We start from the raw sequence: 24,674 nt of genomic DNA on the forward strand, positions 1-24,674 counted from the left end.
AAAATAGTACAGGATTAAACATACTTTGGCCTTCTAAGCAGAACATAGGACTTCTATTTATTTCTGACAACAAGATTTAAGAAACATAATGCAGTCTTCCATAAATAATTAACAAATACCATAATATATGAGCCCCTGGAACCATCCTCCTTAAAGTGAAGACACAGACAAAAGATCGATGCGTCCTTTTGTAGACTGATTTAAAAAACAATAACTCAATAAGTCTCAGATCCTGTGTATTTGTTCTTGAAATTTTGATTTTAGTTGTTTGAAAGTGATCTTTTGTTTGATATCACACATTCACAAACAATTCTGGTACAGTATTTAGCATCTTAAAGGCATAAAGACTACATAAAGACTCCAATATTTTTAGCACTTTAAACAGGAGATCTAAAATTAAGTAAGTACCCTATTTAAAGGTCCTGTACCTGAACTTTGTCCTGCCCCAGTGCAGATATAAGCATCTCTCTAGGCCAAAATAAGTCTGCCGTGTGCTATTTGCATCTAATTATAACGCATTTTCATATGGGATAAACAGGAATTGCACCTTAGAATGCTAGTTGTTGTGATCTTTACTGTGACTGAGGTCTTTGATAGCTGTGAAAAGCGATTATAAACTCATTATCGTGAATAATTAGGATGCTTTTTATGTTTTTAAGATGGTAAATCAAGTACAGCACCATTAATAAACAACAGATAAATTAAAGGGTGTTTCATATCAGATTATTTTATACATTTGTGAGATTTGTTTCCCTACAGAGAGCAGTTATTTCTTGTTATTAAATTTTGCAGAAATAATCTATCAAATGTTAAAACCGTTTCTCGGACGATTTTCTAAATGAATGTAGGTAAAGGACACTGTGATTAGATAGACATTTACCTCCTGCTCTCGTCCAATCAGATCACAGCACGCCGTCACCCTGGAAACGCCATTAAACCACTTTAAGATTTGCAGTTCGCGTAATTTTTTTAATTTAGACCAGGGGTTGTTGGGTAATAGACCAATTAAATCACCCCAATGATAAAATGGCACATGGGGTATTACTGTCATTTACTTTAATTAGCAGTGTATTATCATTTTGATTGGGCAATTAAAATGCTTTGAATACATCCCTAACAATATAAGAGTGTGCTACGCCATGAAATTAAAAACACGCCTTGAAAATTAATCACCTAGAGTCTACACTGTAAAACTAACTTGTAAACTGTAAAAAATTATTATATTTTAAAGGAATTGACTCTTGAGAGCTTTAAGTCACGTTATAATGTTGTTACCTCATCAAAAACAGACCTAGAGTTGTGTTTTGTTTCATTCACACTTGGAGTAATCTTGTATTATTCGTATTATTTTATTATTATTAGTCCTGACTGTGATGGGGGGTCATTGGCCGTAAAACAGAATTGTTTGACCCTGACGACGCAGATTATATTCTTTGAAAACCGTCAGTTTCTTGACATATTAGACAAACTGCACAGTCCTCACACTGAACAAAAAAAATAATCAGTCGTCCACTGTTCTTTGAAAACTCTGCACTCTCTGTCAACGTTTTGTACTTTAACACTGGCCGTTCTGCTGTCCTTAACTGCACTACAGAACTCTGTGCGTGCACTGACTGTCACTGTTTGATCTCGAGCTTGTCAGGTGACGAAAATTAGGTGGCAAAAGTAAATACATCATATAATTATTTAATACAAATACTTCATGTAAAAATATATTTTTTTAAATTGAAAAAAATCAACAAAATACAAGACACAGGTGTGTTATTATTTGCCAAAAATCAATTTTAAAAATAGGCTACGACAACTTTCGATGATTGCCTCATGGGGCCAGTTCAAGCGGTGGGGGGTAGAGGGGCTGGGGGGCCGGTCAAAGGGGCATGGAGGGCCGGAGTCCCCTGGTCTACATCTTCAAAGCTCAAATGCTCTGTTCCACCTTGTGATGTCATGAAGTGGTAGTTTTCAAGTTAAATTCCTTTCACATTTAGTTGTAGCAAAATTGGCAATTCCAGGACTGAAATAATCTAAATGGTTCTAGCTTAAGTGTATGGAATTTAAAAACACAGTGGAGCACTTCCTGTATTACCACATGACATCACAAGGTGGAACAGAGTGTTTTCTGTTTGAAGGAAGAAGTCAGCCTAAATATGTAGGGTTTATGTGTTAAACATGTGTGAATGAAACAAAACACAACTCCAGGTTTGTTTGTGGTGAGGAAACAACATTATCACAGAAATTTGTGTAATATGAGCCCTTTAAAATTATTTAGTTTTTTTTTTTTTTTTTAACCTAGATTGTTTGGCTTGTTCATGTTAATTCATGTTAAAAGTGCGCTATGTAACTTTTCCTTCTTTTCTCCTTGAATATGTTATTGTATTACCTTAAATGTTCCAAGGTATGGCATTAAACTAAAAAAACAGAAAACAAAATCATGTCTGGTAAAGCTTTGGAGAGTCGAGTCCACTGTAAAACATGTTCTTCAAGGTATTTTTTTACACCTGGAATTAAATAAATACAAGACAGACGAGGTGTTGACAGACATTCCAGAAAACATCTCCATGGAGACAAACAGATGGCAGATGTTCCACCAGAAAAGTTACACAGTGCCTCTTTAATTTTTTATTTGCCATCGGGGAAGAAAATTGCACTTGTTCTAGTGATATATTTATGTTCTTAATTCAAGCTAAATTGAAGCCAGTCAGAAGTGTCACAGAACAAGTCAAACATAATGTGGTATCTCCTGGTTAGAATAAATAAATAAACCTAAAATAGATTCATCCTGAAGAATAAAAGGGATTTTAAAGTGCATGTGACAGATTTTCATGTTTTAATTATGGCTTGGTTTGGTGGGATAGTGACTGTACTAAATATTTAACGTAGTTGTACATCAGTTAAGTGGAAGTTTGTGGAAAAAGTTGACAAGAAAAGTACAAAAATACAGGAAGTAGCAGTGAGATCTAAAAATGAATACCTCCACTTGTCAGCATTGAAAATCCTTTGTAACATTTGTACTATTTGCTGGTACAAATTACACACAAAGAAGGCATTTTTCTGGCAGTTTAGACCTGGCTTAATTTACCAAAATAAAGCTGTTATTTATTTTTATTTTTATTTCTAAAGTCATAACAATTGTATAATTTTTAGGTTTTGTTTCTTGTGAACATTATGGTTCCTAGGTAACAGTTATGGGCGCCCCTCTACGTCACATCCACTGCCTGTGTCCTACCAAGAAGAAAAATATATTATTTATTATAAACTTCATCAAAATATAAACAGTAAGTAAAAAATAGACAACATTTTTAATAAAACCTTGTCAGCTGCACTTTAAATGTGCATTGTGTAACATTTCTCCATTGAGATGTTATTGCTTTGTCTGGAAAGCTTCACAGTTTGGTTTTAAATCTTTTTATCTTCATGGAGACCAAACCAAACCAAGTTACAGGTCAGATTTGCGGAGAGGCGACCCCCGCTCACAGTCTGAATGCCTTTTCTTTGTATTTTTTGAGCAATAAAATCACCTGTAACTGAATAAATGTAAGGTAGAGCTGTTTAATGTCATACTGTGGAACATTCAAGGCAATCCTAAGGTGACAGTAGCCTGATTCATCAGCCGGTTTCACTTTCACCGTCAGAGCATTAGGATTAGTTCGCTTGATGGTAGGCAGGTACTTTTTAAATTTAACCTACTATTTGGTTGTGATGTATGTAATGCGCCAAATCCCGTAGGAAGAACGTCTTTCCCCTTGATAAAATTCACCAAACATTCTCTTTGTTTCAGCTTTAAATCCTTGATCTCAGGAATCGTTGACAACACAGAATGTCTGGCTTCGTCTACATCCATCTCGACCGCTTTGTTTACTGTTGTGTTGTGCCACAAAATGGACCCAGACAGGCTTTGAGTTTGACATAATGGCTTCACAGCTCTTCACTGAGTGGTCGGTGCGCGGTCTACAACTTTCAGGGTTCTTGCAAACCGTCTAGAGTATTCCGATTTCTGACCTAGTCGCTGGAGAGAAGTGAAATTGAGTGGAGGCACTAGGTGGCGCCAGCCTGGCTATGGTGACAGAGCCCCAATCAAAAGTTATATAGTGTATGCTTAAATCTTTTCTTTTTGTTGTTTGTTTGTTTCTTGTAGTTTAAAGTTTGAGCACTTAGTCCATCTGAGGCGTACCAGTCGTAGTATTTGAATAGGCCTTTGTTGTCGTCTCTTATGTAAATAAAGCCTTGATTATGACGAGCGTCTGACTGCTCTGTGAACATACAGTATGGTATTGTTTGGGCTTGACTCATTTGTTTTGGATTTTCAGCTAAAAAAAAAAAACAGGCTTTTGTCAAACTGCAATAATCAGCTATTGTTTTTTTGTTTACTGTTCAGACGTTATTGTGAATATGCGCAGTACTGCTAAATGTAGAGGTAGAGGTAGACCATTATTTATAAAAACCTTCAGATAATAATATAAACCTGGTTGGAAACAGTTGACAAAAAAATAAAGCAAAATCAAATTACAAACAAACAACAAAACAAAACTTGACTGAAAAAAAAAAAGACTTATTATATACTTGTAGTGTAGTTTAATGAGTGAGTTTGGGACCTAATCTTATTATCGGAAAAAAATAGGCAGAAAAACTTAACATAAAGAGTCAGTACAGCAAATTACATTTTATACGAGATGTCTTTTCACACTCAACAAACCTTAGCTCCTTTATGTGGGCTGGAAGTTAAATTTGGACTCTTTGCCCCAGAATTTAACCCAATATTTATTCTAGCATTAAAGCATAAAAGCGCCACAAAAACAAGAAAGCTCCAGAAATCACATTGTATGATAAATGTACACCTAATTTTTTCAGTTATTTATTGTAATTCAAGTCATGCAAGTCCAATGAAGAAGCTTGAAATGGTACAAAGGTAAGAACTGAACAGCCAGAGGTTAAAAAAATAACATAATAAATAAAATAATAAATAACAAAACTCAAGTCCAAGCTCTGCCAAAGCTACCTCAGGAAAAAAGAACAAGATGGTAAACTTGAAAACATGGAGAGTCCAGCACAGTGTCCAGACTTAATCCCCATGGAGCTGGTTTGGGATGAACTGGACAGAAGAGTGAAAGCCAAGAAACCTACAAGTGCCACACATTTATGGGAACTTCTGCAACAGACTTGGGAAGAACTTTCTGTAGAATATTTGATTTCTATTGTAAAAATAACGAGCTACGAGTGTGTTCAGCTGTTATATCTGCCAAAGGTGGACACTTTCATGAATCAAAAGATTAGGATATGTTTTAGTCAACAGTAAAGCGTAAAAAACTGGAAAAAGTGTGGTGTTCTAAAACTTTTAACCGGTAGTGTACGTTGTTTTATACCAGATGCCTTTCCACACTCAACTATAGCTCCCATTCAGATCCTTTTACAGTTTACATCCTGCAGATAAGATATTTTTTGTTGTCCCAAGAGTTAAAAAAACAAATAAGAAAACACACCCAAGCAGCGTTACCAACTTTTCATTAACTTCTGTCATTTAAAAATGCTCTGGTTCAATATTTACATAACGGTGTAATTGTTTTGGATCATCTTGTTGAATTTTGTGACTATATTTGAACTCTGTCTTAGTTTTTGTTCAAATTTTATTTATTCTGTGTCTGCAGTCATGTGTGAGTGAGTGAGTGTGTGTGTGTGGTTGTGCTGATTTTGTTGTTTTGTTTTTTCTATGTTTATTTGAATTTATGTAGCTTCCTATGTAGCCTGCCCTGCTGTATCTGTCTTGTTGTTGTGACTATAAAGACCCCCTTAAAAAAACGAGATGACAAGACCTCTCAAGGAACTTATCCTCCAAACAAATTATTTCAGATCCTTTATACTGGGAGTTAACTTTGGACAGGGAACTGTACATGGGAACTGAACACCCAACTTATCTCTGCATCAGAACAGGAAAGCTTATCAAATTGCATTATCTTGTATGTTAAATGCATGTTTTTTGTTTTTGTTATTAAGATCAGATGCCTTTCCACACTCCACTGTCTCTATAGCTCCTTATATATATATATATATATATATATATATATATATATATATATATATATATATATATATATATATATATATATATATATATATATATATATATATATATCCCCTTATCTGGACTGGACCCAGCGCTTATTCTCATCAAAGCTCTTCAAAAACTGTTGTCTCTTCATCAGGTTTACCAACTACATGGACTGACTTTACACTACCATACCCAGCATCATTTTTTTACAGTGTACTGGGGGCTTTCCTCGGCTCTGTGCAGGTGGAGCTGTGCTGCCGTGGGCGAAGAGTGGGCGATTCGCTCTGACTCAGGCTGTGAGCTCCGGTCTGACGCACACACACAAACACACACACAGACACGCTTTTGTTATGGTTACATGTTTGTGGGGACATTACATCGACTTATATAAAATTCCTGGAGACTGATTCTAACCTGAGTCTATTTTAACCCATATCTGAATTGTAAATTAGCTGGTAGAGTGTTCTCCCTCTGATCCAAAGCTTGGCACTGTGAATCCAGCTCCCACAGATGAATGCTGTCATTGTGTCCTTGGGCAAGACACTTAACTCCCCTCGCCCCCAGTGTGTGTGCACACTGATGTATGAATGTGTGTGTGAATGGGTCAGTGATTCCCTGATGTAAAGCACTTTGATGGTAGCCTGATTCATCAGCTGGTTTCACTTCATGGACTGAACTCGCAGCATTAGCATTTGTTCGCTTGACAGTAGGCAGGTACTTTTTTTATTTAACCAGTTGCTGCTATTTGGTTGTGACGTATGTAATGTGCCAAATCCCATATGAAGAAGGGCTAAAAATGCCTTTCCCTTGATAAAATTCACCAAACATTCTCTTTGTTCCTGCTTTAAATCCTTGATCTCAGGAATCGTTGCCAACACAGAATATTTGGCTTCCTCTACATCCATCTCGACCGCTTTGTTTACTCTTGTGTTGTATCACAAAAGGGACCCAGACAAGCTCTTCACAGCTCTTTGCTGACTGGACGGTGTGCAGTCTACAACTTCTGGGGTTCTTGCAAACTGTCTTTTGTATTCCGATTCCTGACCTAGTCACAGGAGAGAAATGAAATTGAGCGGAGACCCTAGGGGCACCAGCCCGAATACTTTGAAGGTAGAAAAGCTCCTTTTTTCCCCATCCAGTTTACTGAATGTCAAATGTCTAATAATAAATATGTAGATGAAATGTTGTTAATTGTAGGGGTACGATTAAAGTACTCCTTTCCTACTCCTTTTTTTGAACATTGAATGTTTTTAACAATGTTGTTTTTCTCTGCTAAAAGTAAATATTCTGAGAGTATGGAAATAAAATTTAAAATGTGACCGTTTACCAGTAAAAATAAAGGATTTACATCGGGGGGACCTGATTCTTAGTTAAGTTTACAGATTTTAATCCCCACGAAGCCCAAATACTGTTGTCATGTTTTTGTGTTTGTGGGGTCATTACTTTGACTTTGTGAATTACTTGGAATGAATTACTTTATGGGGTCATTAATTTCCTAGAGACTGATCTTAACCATAATCACAACTTGTACTTTCCTAACCTTGACCTAAATTAAACTTCTCTCTTAATTTTAAAGGTCCACTATGTAACTTTTCTAGAGGTGGATCGATTACTTAGGTGTTAGTGTTTTGCCTGGAATGTTCCACAGTGTGTCATTAAACTTGCCTAACTCCATGAAGATCAGCAGATGATGCCAGAGGAGCAAGTTTAAGATCTGCAGACAGATGCTTTTCATTATATTGTTTGAGAAATAAAAACCCTGTGTCTTGAACAGATGTGATTAGGTAGATAAGTTTGATGTCACACGGTGGAACATTTCAGGCAGAGTATTAACATCTCTATGGAGACAAGCCGTTAACAGCTCCTCAACCATGAGCAGCTAATTAGATTTTTGGGTCCATCAGGTTATTGTGCAAATTTTAGTCCCCACAGTGTAATAAATTACTGTCCGCACACAAACAGATACGGGAGGAGACTGCGGGCCACGACAGGCTACACGAGGCTGCCTGTTGCCATAGAAACGGGAATCTCACACAGACGGCCGGCGTTTTAGACGAGGTCCGCCCACGCGTCCCCAGTGTGAAATACCTGGGCTTCACCGGGGAGAAAAGAGGCCACTGCAGAAATACATGTGGTTTTGCCTTTTGAATCTGACATGGGCGAAGTAACAGGATTATGTTTTCTCTCAGAGGGTTAAAGGTCCACTATGGAACTTTTCTACTTGAGGATCCACCACTTGCTTGTCTCCATGGAGATGCCCGATATGTTCCACAGGTCTCTCTTGCTTTTATTGAATTACAGGTATTTTATTGTGAAAAAATACCTTCAAAAACAACTCGTCTTTACAGTGAGCGGCGTCGCTTTTCCACAAATTTGACCTGTACCTTGGTCTCCCAGCGCCACCTGCTTGTAACTATAAAATTTAATGCCATATTGTGGAACATTCCAGGCAAAGTAATAACATCTACATCGGGACAAGCACATGGCAGATTCTCCACTAGGAAATGTACATATAGTTCACCTTTTAACAAACAACAAATGACATTTTAAGGATTTTTATTTTTTTTTTGCCAGATGCTTTCTTTCTCACTCAGTAACCAAGAATTTAGTCTTCAAATTAAACACAAAATGCAAATATAGCCGGGTTTGGGTTTAAACTAGACTGTAAACCCAAATAAGTTACCAGAACTCAAAATAATTGAGGAAATCGATTGCTAGATTGATTGATGAACTTAAAAGTGACATATTTGAAATTAATGACTTATAGTTTTCTGTTAAGACAGCTCGGTTATTTTCATTTATTATGACTTAAAAATAAATTAATAATAAAATAAATATAAAATAAAATAATAAATTTAGTCCCATGTGCATTTCAGACTGTTTGCAATTTTTTTTATTATGATAGATTTTAGTATTTATTTGGTGAAGTGCTTTGAAATTGTATTGTATTTTAACAGGTACTGTATAAATTAAGTTTATTTTTAAATCATCCTTATTTGAAACAATAGAAATAACAGGACTTTATCATTCCCAGCGTTACTTAATTCTACTATGTTGTACCTCATCTATGTTTTTGAGTTATGCTCACTTATACCGACGAGTTCTTTTTAATTAAATAAAATAAAGAACATGTTACAGCAACTGGACATAGTTAAGTTAGTAGGATTATTTGTAAAGCTTTGAGTATACACAACTTAATCTATTTAATTAGTTCGAATGTTCGGGTTTACAAGAAGATCACTCCTTCATTTATTTAGCCTATTACATATTTTATTTATCTATTGGCTGGTTATAAAGGACTTGTCAAAAGCAATATAGACTATTTTACAGTCCAGAAAAATAGATTTAATATGCTTCATCTGCACCATGTGACCACAGGTACCACCATTTAACTCTACGGACGACAAACACAACTATAAGTCACATTTCTTTCATTTATTCAACAAAAACTGCATTTCAAAACCCAACTTAAATATTACATAGAAGATCTTGTATTGATTTCAATACCATTGTAACAGAATTTTCTTACACTGTAAAACATAGTATTCATTTTCATACATACAGCTTTAAATCATATTACAGTATTTTATTTGTTACAGATAATTAAAATGAAGCCATATTCCCAATAGTAACAATATGCCCAATTAGTTAATTTTAGAAGTTAATATTATATGTTTTCGTAAACTTAGTCACATGTTTAATATAATATCTTAAACTCCTTTGATATTTCTGTGTAAAAGAGTAGTATAAGTAGCTATGGGTCAGGTTACTGCATTTTTAAATAGCGAGCACTGAATGTTTTGTGAATATTCATGTTTCTGGAAGCCCAAATATTGTACAAAATTAGAAAAAAAAAATATGTGTGTTACAATGTATGGACTCATGCTGGATTTAAATGACAAAACTATTACGAATACTTTGCAGCGAAGGTCATCAACAATCCCGGGAGTGTGACGCTAACTGTAGGCATGCTCTGTCTGAGGCTTTATTAGACTTTCATTTTTGCTTTATTTTAACGCAAGCTGATCAAAAAGAACTGACTTAGGTGGAACTACAACAAGTCAGCTGATGTCTTCTATTAAACAAGTCTCCATTTTTGTTGAAAATCAAACTCAACTTAACCTAAACAGGACTATGAATGCATAAATTGATCACAGACTCCTGAAAATGTTCTGTTTTTTGTTGAGTTTTCAGACAATCTTAAAACTTTTTGGACCATTTGCGTGCATTTTGTCGCCATTACTCGTAAACATTCCACCATTAGAGATACACGTAGAACACCCCCAAAGTGACGTCGCTGCAAAGCCTGAATTAGCCTAGGGTTATATAAGGTCAGGAATATAGGACTATCAGCACAGGGCAAAGTACATTACATCGATTTAAACTGATTTAGGTGAAAGTTACAGTGATGGACATACAATACACACTGGGGACATAAAAATAGACACTGAAACGACTTCAGTGCGTCATCAAAGACACATGTCCAGAGCTACATCCAGGAAACTCCAGTGCTCTCAAAGGCAAATGTCCAAAACATTAATCTAAAAATATGAAACCTGGTCTTTTATATTAATGACAAAGTTAATTATCCTACTATGTTCACCCTAAAGACAAAATAAGTGAAAAAACAGTAACTCCATCTGCCCCCATTTCATTCAAAGGGTCCATATTACGCTATTTTCTGATCTGTTATAATGTTTTTTCCTCATCACAAACAGACCTGGAGATGTGTTTTGTTTATTAGACTTTAGTTCTTCTCTCAAACAGAAAACACTCTGTTCCATCATGTTTTTAAACTCCATACACCTTCACTAGAATCATTTGGATAATTTCAGCTCTGGATAAAATTGTCCACATACTGAACTTAAAGGTAAAAGCTGATATCCTCAAAACTACATGAGATCTCAAGGTGGAAGAGAGCATTTTGAGCTTTTGCAGATGTAAACAGACTAATAATAAAGGATAACTCAAAACACAACTCCAGGTATTGTTTTTCAGCATTATAACATGACTTAAAACTCACAAAAGTCAATTTCGCATAATATGAGTCCTTCAAACATTAAAGAGCTCAACAGTTCAGCTCACCTCTTGCAGAAGTAAAATTCACATTAATTTTATTCTTAAACTTTTCCAAAAATAACTGCGTCATGGGTAGTACTTATCACAGCTCTCTTGTACATTAAAATGATTCAATTTTGATTCATTTTAGAAAAGTCTATAAGAAAAAAAGACTGGTAAATTTACTTCTGGATCCACACTGGGCTTGGTTTTCTCCATAAAAGTCTTCAATATTAACAGTGCTCATGGTTCAGTGCTACAGTTTTATTCCCCTTATAAACAACTCTTCATTCATTTTAACTTCACTGGTCAAAAAACAAAAGCTGCGAATTTGACAAACTGAGACAGAAATGTGCTACAAACAACCATTCTGCATTTCAACACAAATACAGAAATATAAAAAGACACAATTTTGACTATTTCATTCAAAAGTGTTAAAGCTCCTATATTACTTAAAATGGACACTCATGAGGATTAAACCCTGTTATAATGCTGTGACCTCAACAAAGTTCATTCACACATGTTTGAGTAACCTTTAATTATTAGTCTGTCCACATCTCCAAAGCTCAAAAAACTCTGTTCCACCTCGTGATGTCATCAAGTGGTAGTTATCAAGTTAACAGCAAATTTTTACCTTTGAGTTGACAGCCCTAAACTGTAAATACACACATGCAAACACTGCACTTAGAAACTCTACTTTTTTCTTTCTTCCTCTCTTCTTTTTATTTACTTATTGTTCTTTTGTTGTTGTGTTTTTTCTTTTTGTTTGTGTGCTAGTCTTATATTTTGTTATTAATGTGCTCGGTATCCATTCCCTCAATAATGAAAAACAAAGTGGAGCACTTCCTGTATTACCACATGACATCACAAGGTGGAACAGTGTTTTCTGAAGAGAAGAACTCAGTACTGATAGACATGCACATCCAATAAAATTTGTGACTGTGTGCTGGGGTCCAAAGACAAAAATTGTGCAAAAGAAAAAACAAACAAAACATATCTGCACTCCACACTGCAGTTCTTTGGAGCTCTCATATTTTTTATTTAATGACACCACAATGTGATGTTTTGGGGTCAAGCCCGGCCTGAATAAGGGCTTGACCCTGAAACGTCACATTGTGGTGTCATTAAACTGATTAAACTACAGTGTGGATCTGTTTTTTTTCTTATGCACAATAAGAAAACTCATCTTAAATATGCAGGGTTTGTGTGTTAAAAATGTGTGAATGAAACAAAACACAACTCCAGGTATGTTTGTGATGAGGAAACAACATTATAACATAGACTGGAAAATAGTATAATATGGGCCCTTTTTCATTATAAATAAATACAAGTGAAAAGTACAATTGTCTATTCTAAAGTTAATAGGATTGTTCAGTATTTTATAATCAGCTCTCTTCAGAGTTTATTTAGATATTTAAAAAAACAGCAGTGATTAAAATATGGTACTAACAAAACAAAACTTTTAGCTCGACGGGAAGTTCACGAACTTCAGTCTGTAAATAAAACACTGAACTCTCCATTTAAAGGTGTACTATGTAACATTTCTGGTGGAGGGTTCGTGACCAGCTCGTCTTCATCGAGATGTTTTTGCTTTGCCTGGAATATTTCACATTTCATTACCGTATTTTATGGACTATAAAGAACATGTAAAATCCCTTAATTTTCTGAAAAATTGACAGTGCACCTTATGTATTAATTCTGGTTGTGCTGGTTGATTTTCACAGATATTCCACTGAGTCATGTTCTTTAGTCCGACAGAAGATGACCAGCACACAAGGAGCAAGATGTTGTTTTTTTTTTTAATGGCTTAGAGTTTATGTAAATTAGCCAAGTGTTTTTTAAGTTTCGTTTCTGTAAAATGTAAACAAATGTGCGCAAAACTGCATTAAACTCGTTACTCAATCTATATTTGAGTCCTCCTTGTTGGAAAAAAAAAAAGTCTCAAGTCTCAAGTGTCATCAGTTTGTTTCGCTTAATGCACCTTATAATCCCGTGCGCCCTATGTATGAAAATAAACATGAGAATTCAACATTACTGATATTGTGCCTTATAATACGGTGTGCTTTATAGTCCGTAAAATACGGTACACGTGTTTTCAGAACCTTAAAACATGTGTTCTCAGTGTGAGTGTGGTCACATCGTCACAGTCCTGATATGTAACTTGTAACTGTTACAATAATTACTATATGGACTTACTAATTTATTATTCAATATATGAAAGATGGAATAATATGTTTTGGGGCTCAATATTTATTGTATGTACAATATTAGTGCAAAAAACTGCAAGATTTTATTTTATTTTTTCTTGTAATACTATAAGATCTGAGCTGTAGAGAGCAAAATAAATAACTTCTATTTATTCTTCTAATTATTACTTAATTCTGCTGTGTATTTGTTGCAGCTCAGGCCTTTTAATGGTACTTTATATTTTAAAAAAACAGGTTTACTGGGATTATTCTGCTTTATGATCTTTTATCACAACAATTCTCTATAGCAATACAATTTGTCATGCTTCAGAATGTGTTATCATAAGAGGTTTAGTAATTTCTGGTGAAGCTACCTGCCTGTGTCCATGGAAACAGATGCCCACTGTGGAAAATTTCAGGCAAAACGGTAATATCTCCATGGAGACAAACACGCGTGGCGGACTCTCCATCAGAAAAGTTACACAGTGCATCTTTAGCAGATATATTTTTGCACTGTTTTATAAAAAGCACAGGTTTGTGATATCGTAGTGGCACTGTTGGTTGAGTTTGAGACAGCCCTCTTCAACTGTCCCAGTCTCTGTCGCTCTGAGCCTCGTCTTCATCAGAATCAGAGGAAACCTTCTTCATCCTCAACATGGCGGCTTTTATGCTCCTCTCCAGCTCGTTGTCAGGACTGCTCTGGCCCTCACACCGAACAGGAACCACCTACAAGGACAAGACATGACAACTAAATGAAACAAAATGGTGATTTGTGTGAAAGAGATTGCAGTGTTTGGTGATGCAGAGTGTTGGGGTTCAGTTGCATCAGATTTTGTGCAGAGTAAAAGACGCAGAAATGCTGACAGCAAAAGTGAATGAAACAAAATTGTGTTCAAAGTCAAAGACATTTTATTCTGTCTTTGAGCTAAATGAAAAGTAATTTAGCTCAAAGATGGAATACAATATTTTACACATGGATACTTTTCTACTTATTAAAAAGTATTTAAAACTATTTAGCAGTTTAGTAGTTAAGTTTACACTCAAATTCTGTTTCTTTGGGAGGGACTTTGCAGTGGTACCAGTCAGGAGCTTACATATATACATTCATATTACCCATTTATCTCTTGTAGGTTTAAAGCTTTGTTTAAATCCTCTGAAGTTTGTCGTTTTTTTATACCTGGCAGAGTAAAGAGTGTAGAGCAGCCATTTCCAGCCCAATTTCAGTCCCCAAAGATTTTCAAGGGGCCCCCAGGGGTTCTCAGAAAAGAGGTTCAAGCTCAATTATGAGAATTTTAATGAAGATATACCAAGTTAATTGCCACTATGAAGTATTTTATAGCCAGTACTGTTCTATAATATGTTTAGTAACCAGAAAAAATGTTTTGTTTTGTCTGGAAGAATGATGTAGTGGGTGCCAATGTACCCACGGAAAAAATAGGGGTCACTGAGAGAAAAAGCTGCTGGTCTAGAGCTGAACTTTAGTCGTTCAGTCAATTAATATGTCACTGGTACAAAGTTTGTGTCAGTCAACTAATTATTTTATTCAGATTAAAAGATTTTATCCACAACTGCAGAAAGGGCATGGAATGAGCAAGCTGAAGGTTTCAGAGTGAATCCTGAGCTTAATTAACATTTTTTAACCCATAAATACACTTTAATTTTAGAACTTTTCTATTTAAAAAGTTATTTTTGCATGAACTCCTGTCCTGTTAGTGTCTTTTGAGTGCAGTTTGGGTCAGATACAGGGTCAGATATCTGACCCTGAGAGTTTTTAGTTTTGAGAGTTTTTAGTTAAAGTTCAAGGCTTTTGTACCTGTAAATTTATCATTTAAAAAGTGCTCACATAAGTGCACAGTCCTGGTTCATGTCCTGGTTTAATTCTTAGTTTTATCTCCTACCTTTATGGTTTTATTATTGAAGCCTCTGCGGTGCTAAAGTGTTATAAGTGGTGACAGTTAAATCAGAGAAAGTCAAAGGCATAAAAGGGCCCATATTACACAATTTCTGATCTATGTTATAATGTTGTTTCCTATTCACAAATTTACCTGGAGTTTTGTTTTGCTTCATTCACACTTGCTTAACACACACACAGAATATTTAAAATTTGTTTATCTCTCAAACAGAAAACACTCTGTTTGACCTTGTGATGTGATAATCCAGAAGTGCCCCACATTGTTTTTATACTCCATACACCTTCACTAGAATCATGAGGATCATTTTAGCCCTGGAATTGCCAATCTCTACTGAACTAAAGGAAAAAGATGGCTGTAAACTTGAAAACCTCTTGACATCAGATCATTGTGACCTTTGGAAATGTGAGTAATCCTGCATTATTAAACATGTGTGAATGAAAAACAAAACAAAACACAACTCTGGATATGTTTTTGATGAGGTAATAACATTCTAACATGGCTTAAAGCTGAAAGATTTTATTTTGCAGAACCTTTAAAGTTGTCAGAGAGCAAATGGATGTGGAATAGAAGTATTTATTTGTGGCTATTAAACTTGTATTAGTCATACAGTGATTCAAAGATTCAAAGTTTGTATTTTCAAATCTCAAACACGTAACAGTGACTCACCTTCTTCAGAGTGACTCCTTGTCGAATTGCAGACATCAGGTTGCTCCTCAGGTCGCCCACAGGAGGCGCTGTCCCGGGAGCAGGAGTTTTTCTGAGCTGGATCTGCCCACGCTGCAGTGACGCCAACACCTCGTCCATGGTGCCTAAAAATACAAACAACATTTATTAAGAACTGATAAATGCTGCAATAACTCAGATGACAGCACAATATTAGAAAACAATAAACCACACTAATAACCTTTTGTATAATCATTCATAAAGTTTCTTCACACAATAACTGTAACTTGAGAGTTTTGTCTTGTCTTTAAAATCAAATATACTGGAGGATTCGTTACCTTCTTAGTTCCATGGAAAAGTTATTGCTCTGTCTAGAATGTTCCACAGTACAGATTAGGGCTGCTCGATTATGAAAAAAATCATTATCCCGATTATTTTGGTCAATATCGAAATCACAATTATTCAAATGACGCATTTATTCAGCAATTCTCTCTCTCAAAAGAAAACAAACCTTTTTTTATCATTTTTGCAAAACTTTCAAACTGAAAATAAATATAGCCTACAAATATGTACCTTAGAGCAGTTTTGCGATGTTTAAAACTAAATTAATAAAATATACTTTGAACATGAAATAAGGCATAGAAAAACAAATGTATCCAAAATAAACTATATATCCAGCTGTTCACATTCTCTATACTAAATAAATAAATAAATAAATAAATACACTTATTTATATAAAAAATATCCCAAAATAAACTTTGTTAAGCTTTTATTGTTTCAACTCGATTATATGAGTTTAGAGATCGTTTAACACACAAATCGAAATCGCAATCAAATCAATTAACTGCACAGCCTTAGTACAGATTAAACCTACATATCATGAGAAAGACAAGCGGGTTACAGCACTACGCTACATTACAGTTCAGATCTGTGGAGAGTCGCCCTATTCACAGAAGGAATTGTTTTTGTATTGTATTGTATTTTTGAGCAATAGAAACACCTGTAATGAATGAATAAATGCTAGATCAATATGTTTAATGTCAAACAAATGGACAGACCTCCACCAGAAAAGTTGCAGAGTGCAGCTTTAATTAGGGGTGTGCAAAAATATCGATATATATATCACTATATCATATCGTTTAATGTGATGAAACAGTATTGATATCATGGGCCGCTGTATCGATATCTCGCCAAGAGTATTTTTTTGGTATATTTTACTCAATTTACTCAACTCGTTTATGCAACACATTTGATATTTTCATTGGTTTTATGATTAAAATGTTTGTGTTTCATATGAACTTTGCATAAACTTAGTGATTTAACAAAGAGCATCACAGCCTTGATTTAGCCTTAGTTTTTTTTATTGAACCATATGGAAACAATTTGAAATATATCGTATCGAACCAAAAGTGCACTGTATCAAGATGCATATCATATCATGGCCTATGTATCGAGGTATGTATTAGAGGTCTGCATGGGAATTTCAGTCTCGCTCCCACCTGCACCTACAAAGGACTGTAATTTTCATTCCCGCTCCTGCCCACAAATCCCACAAGACGGGGACGTTCACTTTCTTAAGCTCTATCAAACACTGAGAAGGGGAAAGGAATTGTCTAAAATGTGGGCGAGATTAGACCACATCAGCAAATTTAGGCAGTTTAAAATGTTTTTATTAATGCCAAATAAAATATCTACCACAAGTTATGCATGATAGGAATACATTAATCATTTGCATATTTTACTTTACACTCATATTTACTTTGTGGGACTGCAATGAGCTTTCAAAATGTGTCCTGCGCCACACTGTTTTGTATCGGGAGTGCAGGGATCCAGTTCGTATTGGCAACTTCTTAATGACACCCAGCTCTACCTTTAATAGTCTTTAATAGTCTAACAAAAAACACAACTGATAATAGCATTTGATTTATTTAGTGCTTTTTAAGACACACAAAGCGCCCTGGGGCAGACTAACAGAAACAAGCCTGCCAATCTGCATTATTGGCCTCTCCGTCCACGAACACCCCTCCCTCGCAAACCACGTTTATAATTGGCAATGTGGGGGAAGTGTCTTGCCTAAAAGCACATGAACAGTTTCCACAAGAGCCACTGCTGCCCCTCTTGATTTTCCCATCCAAGTCCTAACCAGACCCAACCCGGCTTAGCTTCTGAGATCAGACAAGGATCAAGAGGGTACAGCTACAATCTTTAACATTTTACAATTCCTGTTAGGCCTGGCACAATAATTACTATATTGAGTTATTATTCAATACACGAAAGATGGAACAATCATTTTTGGGTGTCAATATTTATCGTGGGGACTTTTTATTTTGTACTAGTGGGGAACCTTTTGTCATTTTTCTGTACTATGATAACATTTGAGGAGAAGCGGTTTCATTCTGCGATTTATTTATTTATTACAGTTAAAGTTTTTAAACTATATTATACATTTAGAATAGTTTTTGTGGCATAAATTAATTCCAACATCACCATTTATCATTTATATTTACTTAAGCAGTATACCATTCATCATTTGTCGTGACAGGCCAAAGTTGTGGGAGTTTTTTTAATGGGGTTATGCTAAAAAGCAGTAGCGTTAAACTGCCTCACCTCCAATATATCCAGTCTATTTTCGCTTATCCTAAAATGAGTTTACTTTCCCCTTGAATGACCCCAGTTTGACAAAATCCCAGGAGCCGAGGAGAGGTAAGACAGTCCTGTGTGTGTTCTTAAAGGGAAATAACATGGATTTAGGAACAACTATTTGCAATAAAAAAGACCAGATTGATCACGACTGAATCGAAATCGCAATTTGAATGGATGTAATAATCAAATAGCAATTTTTGAAGTACGATAATTTCCTCCAGAGCAAAACACCCTGTCTTATTCTGCATAAATCTGCTAACATGTCCTGAAATGTGACTCTTGTATTAATTTATATTTCAGTCTTCTTGACAGCTCTTCTCGATGTGTTTAAAATGTGAACTTTGAACAGAATCCTATTATTGAAGCACAAGTGGATATTTTCCCCATTTAGTCCCACTTTACACACAAACTACTTCTGAGAAAAATAGTAATATCTCTGACAGTTTGACAGGGCTGTATCTGCGGAGGGTTTTCACAGAGGAACAGAGCAGGAGGAAGAAGAGAAAGAATTGTAATGTAATGACCCCATATTTAGTGTCACAGTCAGTTCACTTTTTGACTCACAAACGGTTACGAACCTAAAATTTTCATTCAGAAATGTGTTACAGAATCTCAGAGAAGGTATAAAAATGGTAAAAAATATATTCATAAGCAAATCACCAAATTAACACTAAAAAAATGTGATTTAAACTGTGTAAGGAAGAAGGTATTGTAACTTGTTGCTTGCTCACAACAAACCCAATGGCACATCGCTCATTCACATGCTTAGATTTTGAGGAAAGATACATTAAAGCCTCATCTTATACATTTTCTATTCATTTTCAGAAATTTCAAACTACTTTGGGTAGATCTGTCTTTTTCTATACTGTTGCCAAAAATAAAAAAACAGAAACCACAGAATGGCAGAAGGTATGAAACAGAAGTAATAGGCAGTGAAGAAAGGGGTCTTTTCACAGGCACAGACAATTCCTGCTAACAGTGCACTAACCTAGAAAAAACGAATGAATGAATGAATAAATAAATAAATAAATAATACGAAGGAGCAGAGCCATGAGTGGAAGGGGTTTTATAACCTGACTCACTCCAGATTAATATGTGTAGCACTGAACTGATCTACACGTTATCAATTTGGAGCAGCTCTCACTGAAAGCTTTCGGAAAGTACTGAACATCATGACGACTCTTTAAATCTGATCGGTCGAAGCATCACAGCAGCAGAACAAGACGAAAATCAAACTTTGGGTAAATCCCTGTCCACAAATGCACAAAGCCAAAAAAAAAAAAGGCTGTATTGACACTAAAATAGGCTGAAATTTGTCTGCTGGCGTCACCATGTTTGTTTTGGCTCGTTTTGGCGCTTAACCTTTGGGTTCTGCACAAATCTCAGTACTGTGACGTGATTGGTCTCCCAGTTAACCCCACAGCGGCCGCACTCCAAGATGGATTCTCATAAGTTTGTGAACTCACACTTTTGAGAGAATCCATCTCACTGTGTAAGGTTCAGTGTTTTGTGCTGTGGCCAGGAAGAAAAACTAACTACATGAAGCCAGAATACAATCATTAAAAACCTTCAAAAACCTTCCCTTCAGACCAAACATACAAATCATTTTTTTGGCATTTTCTTGATAAATAAAGGCAACAAATTTGACAGATGGTTAAAAACTAAAAACAGTGCTTTTTGTCAGACATTAAAAATATATCACCACAATTTATAACAAAGTTCAAGTGCCCCCCAGACGTTTAGACAATCAATAAACGCGGTTTCACTGAGACAGGAAGAAGACAAAGATTTATGTTCAGGACAGTAGCTTATTTGTCCCCACAGACCACAATGTAAAAACCCACTTTTAAACCACCCCTATTCTGATGTTACAAAATCCAATACAATTTTAACGGTCTGTCTGTTAAGTAAGTGCTTTATTATCGTGCCAAGTTTGCCCACGACTTGGCTGCCGTCTTGTTGCTTATTCACGCGATTCAATGGGTTTAATGGAAGGAAAACAGAGGATGACAATAATATTAATCATGTTGGCAGCTATCACAAAAAGACTGTGAAAACCCATGTGTTCAAACATTAGAGATGTTACATAAATGTGCAAATGCCTAAACTAAAAAGAAAAAGACTCAAGTAACTTACAATAGGACCAATTATCTCATGTTAAGATGGCAACAAAAAGGCAGTTTCTGTTAATCTTCTGTGGGTGGTTCTTTCTTTGTTTGTTCGTGACAAAATTATTGTGAAAAGCAAAATTTGAAAATGTTTTAAATTCAGTGTTTTACAAGATTTAAAATGACAACAGTGTTTCCCAGGAGGATTTTGTTAGTTTTAAAGGTGCAGTGTGTGACTATAAAGTGGAGGGTCAGCCACTTGTCTCCATGGAGATGTTATTTCTCTGGAAAGTTCCACAGTATGGCATTAAACATATCTGTCTTGTATTTATTCAACTAAAATACCTGGAAAAACTTGAATTATTGACTTATTTATTTATGTTTAGGCTTGCTTCTCCATAGATCTGACCATTAACTTCTCCATTGTGATAACCAAGTTTATTTTCATACTGTGGAATAATCAAGGCAAAGCAGTAACATCTCCATGGAGACCAGCAGAAAAAGTTACACAGTGCACCTTTAACAAAAATCTATGGGGAACACTGGGATTCATTTTGGTCTCAATACAGATTTTTAAGGTAAACTAGAACTCTACAATTTGGAAAAGAAGCAAAAATGAACTATGTAAATTACAATCAAATTAAAGTCTTTAATTGAAATCTTTCTATTTGGGATTGCCACAGTAAAGAAATTATTTTACTGTTTCTTTTAATGCAAGATGCCTTTCCTATAGCAACCAGCCACTAACTGCAACTACAGTAAGACACAGCAACAGACCCTGAAACCACTGTTACACAATAATATGCTGGAACATTCTGTTATATGTACTTGGTGTATTTAAATATAACTTTAAGGGTACTTGTATTTAAACAGGGCTCCCACTCTTTTGGTATTATAGTTTTTTCGCATTCAGAATCCTGTCAGTGCATTTATTGTCATCTATTTTAAACAAAAGGCGCAGACATTCAGAAATAATCATAATAGTCTAATGATAACTTAACAGAACACTGTAGTTGTGCGAAAGAGACTTTTCCAAAACTTTCATTGAATTTACAACTTCTATGACTTTTCCAGGCCTGGTAAATTACATTTTTAATCTCCATGACTTTTCCAAGATTTTCATGACCATGGGAAACCTGTTTAAATATGTTGATGTCTATATTAAAAGGGGCTGTACCTAATTTCTCTCTGAGTATTTGATTAAAATGCGTTATGCCCCAGTACAGAGACATAAAGGCAGATCTCACTGTGTGCCGCCTGGATCTAATTAATTATAAATATTTTTTAATCCTCCACAAACCAGAAGGTAACGCTGGTGAGCAGTTAGCATGCTAGTTGTTGTTAGTCTTACTGTGAAGGCCAAACTCGACCCTGTCCTCTGTAAATTATGAAAAGTGCAAACAAACTCATCAAGGTGAATAATTACGATGTTGAGGAACACATCTGGACAGTAATTTTCCTTTTTTAAAACTGTAAAAAATGTGTACAATGCATTTTATCGAACAAGGAAGTGAATTTAGTTTATCTCATTCACAAAAAAATCTGCCAATCTGTTGTTAATACAAACATGCTCCTTACCTATATTCTGTTTCAGTGTGTTTTTAGCTGGAAACGGTGGCTCTCTCATCTCACTCAGCGGTTTAGGCTCATCCTCTTTGGGGGAAGTTTTTAGGAGACCACTAGAGGGCAGAGGAGGCGGAGGTGGTGGAGGAGGAGGAGGTGGCGGAGGAGGGGGAGGGCAGGTTGGGGGTGTCATTGGGGGTCCGGTGAAGATCTGAACCGGTATATCTTGAACTGGTATAGGTTTTTCCGACTCCTTCTTGGTCTTAGGGGTCTTTCTGGTTTTTGCGACAGGGCGTGTTGGAGGAGTGGAGGTGGGACCCAGGCTGATGATGGAGAGGGGCTGTGAGTCCTGTGGAGACCCAGAGGAAGGCGACTTTGTCTGGGATGTCTTCAAAATGTACTGCCCCTGACGCTTCTGGAAGAAAGGAAAGAAATGTAGACAGACTGAGTATAGCTAGATAAGAAAAACACAGTGAGTTTAATTTAATTCTAAAGAAAACGCTCAATACTTTTTTTTATCCCAAAGTTAATGCATTTTCAACCCAAAAAATGTTTCTTTAAAAGGAACTGTGTAACTTTCCTGGTGGAGGGTCCGCCACCTGCCTGTCTCCATAGTGATGTTATTGCTGTGCCTGGGATGTTCAACAATATGGCATTAAACATATCGTCAATCTATTCAATTATGAGCATTTTTATTTATCAAAACTAGCCAATAACATACATTCCTACAGTGAGCAGGCCCACTTCTCCAGAGATCTGACCTATAACTTGGATTGGTGATGTGGCCTGGTCGTCTGATTGAGATAGTTGAATTAAACGTCATACTATGGAACTTTCCAGGACCAAGCAATAAAATCTAAATGGTAAATGGTCAGATTTTTATATAGTGGTTTTTCGACCTTCAAGGCACTCAAAGCGCTTTACAAGAAGGAAACACTCAGGGGCTGTTTACGCAAGAACGCTTATGGGTAAAAAGGACAAAAATATTTTATCGGAAGTGCCTTTCATTTAGATGGCGATGCCATTTTTGGAGCTTAAAAACGCAAAAAATCTGAAACCCCCCTCCAGAGTGGAAAAGCTGATCACGCTTCGCCGTAATGTTTCTGTCTACACTGCCCAAGGCGCAAAACTCTGGTCAGATCTGCTCACGTCGCCTACGCATTTACATCACATACACACAGTACACAGAAACTTGGCATGCATACCCAATCGAATTCCACACAATTTTGCGTCACCGTATGCACGCAGATTTCCACGCTCGTCTAAACACGGAAAAAAAAGTGAGGATGTGACGTCACTTTTGCGTCTTCTGTTCAGACGGTCATCATATAAATGTAGCCCAAGTGTACACAGACACTGGGGGCGAGGAGGGTTAAGTGTCTTGCCCAAGGACACAACAACAGCGTTCATCTGTGGGAGCTGGAATCACACCAGCCAACCTGGATCTGACCACTCAACCAATGATGTTTATGTCAATAGCAGGATTCGAACTACAAACCTTCGGATCAGTGGACAAACGCGCTTAACAACTGAGCTACTCGACTCCATCGTCTACATGGTGTCGAGCAGGTGGCAGACCAGAAAAGTTACACAGTGCACCTTTAATATTACCAGAGGCTGTTACTACTTCTGAGAAGGCAAAAACAATGCAGATCAGACCACAGAAAAACTTTTTGTGATTTAGTTTAGACACTACTGATTTCAAGTGCAACCAACCAGTTTATTCTCACTGCATTTTAAATACTTTGCACATTTCATATTTTTGTTTGTGCAATGTTTGTGAGGATAATAACGCACTGTATGTTCACAAAGGGCCCACACAACAGCAGTGTTTTTAATTGGCTTTTTGAAACAATAAATGCACTTTTGTTTCCACATAAATCCGCTTTGTGTTTGTGGAGCGTGCAGTGGTTTAAGGTGAATCTTAAAAACAATATCCCTGACACAAGATGAAAAAACTCTGCTTTCATTTTCCAAAAGGCCGTCTCTAAATCTTGCATTTCCATGACAACCGAGCTCACGACTGCATCCAGGAACAAGCAGAAACGTACACATAACTGAACCTGCAGCTTTGATCGTGACGAAATGTGAAAAATATTGAGGAATAAATGGTCTGTATACAGTATGTGCCAAGAGTTTTATAGATGCCTGTGAACCACTTTCTGACAATTGTTTTTGGTAATTGCCTAAAGATATGTTGCAATGGGAAATCAGTGTAATTAAACTATTTAGACTTTCAGCTTCTACTGGGGTCTATATTTCTCAGATGAATATTATGTTTTAAAGACTTAAAAGTTATTATATTTTAAACTTGACTGTAGTTTGTTAGGGGCTAAATCCAAAAAGCTTTTCTAATGATATTATGTTCTTTACACTTAACGACAATAATCATGTCTGTGGAACTGAAAAATTCCATAACTTTTTGACACTACAAAATTCTATTAAAAGCGTCCTGTGTGATCTTTGCATCGATAGGGGGGAGCAGTACAACAGACTTTGG

General features: G+C 36.0%; 1 protein-coding gene across 1 annotated transcript in view; it reads right to left on the bottom strand.

Annotated features, from left to right (window-relative positions):
- Positions 1–9,460: 9,460 nt before the first annotated feature.
- Positions 9,461–24,674, bottom strand: part of LOC110172951 (WASP homolog associated with actin, golgi membranes and microtubules) — a 31,361-nt gene continuing 16,147 nt past the window's right edge. The window contains exons 9-11 of the mRNA XM_020938913.2: positions 22,190–22,589; positions 15,864–16,006; positions 9,461–14,010 (exon numbers count right to left, since the gene is read on the bottom strand). Coding sequence (XP_020794572.2) covers positions 13,867–14,010; positions 15,864–16,006; positions 22,190–22,589 — 687 coding nt within the window. The 3' untranslated portion in view covers positions 9,461–13,866. The remainder of the gene's footprint in view (positions 14,011–15,863; positions 16,007–22,189; positions 22,590–24,674) is intronic.

The sequence above is a fragment of the Boleophthalmus pectinirostris genome, unplaced genomic scaffold (assembly GCF_026225935.1).
Source record: "Boleophthalmus pectinirostris isolate CB_2022bp ecotype Guang Dong unplaced genomic scaffold, ASM2622593v1 HiC_scaffold_19, whole genome shotgun sequence".
NCBI classification, from domain to species: domain Eukaryota; kingdom Metazoa; phylum Chordata; class Actinopteri; order Gobiiformes; family Gobiidae; genus Boleophthalmus; species Boleophthalmus pectinirostris.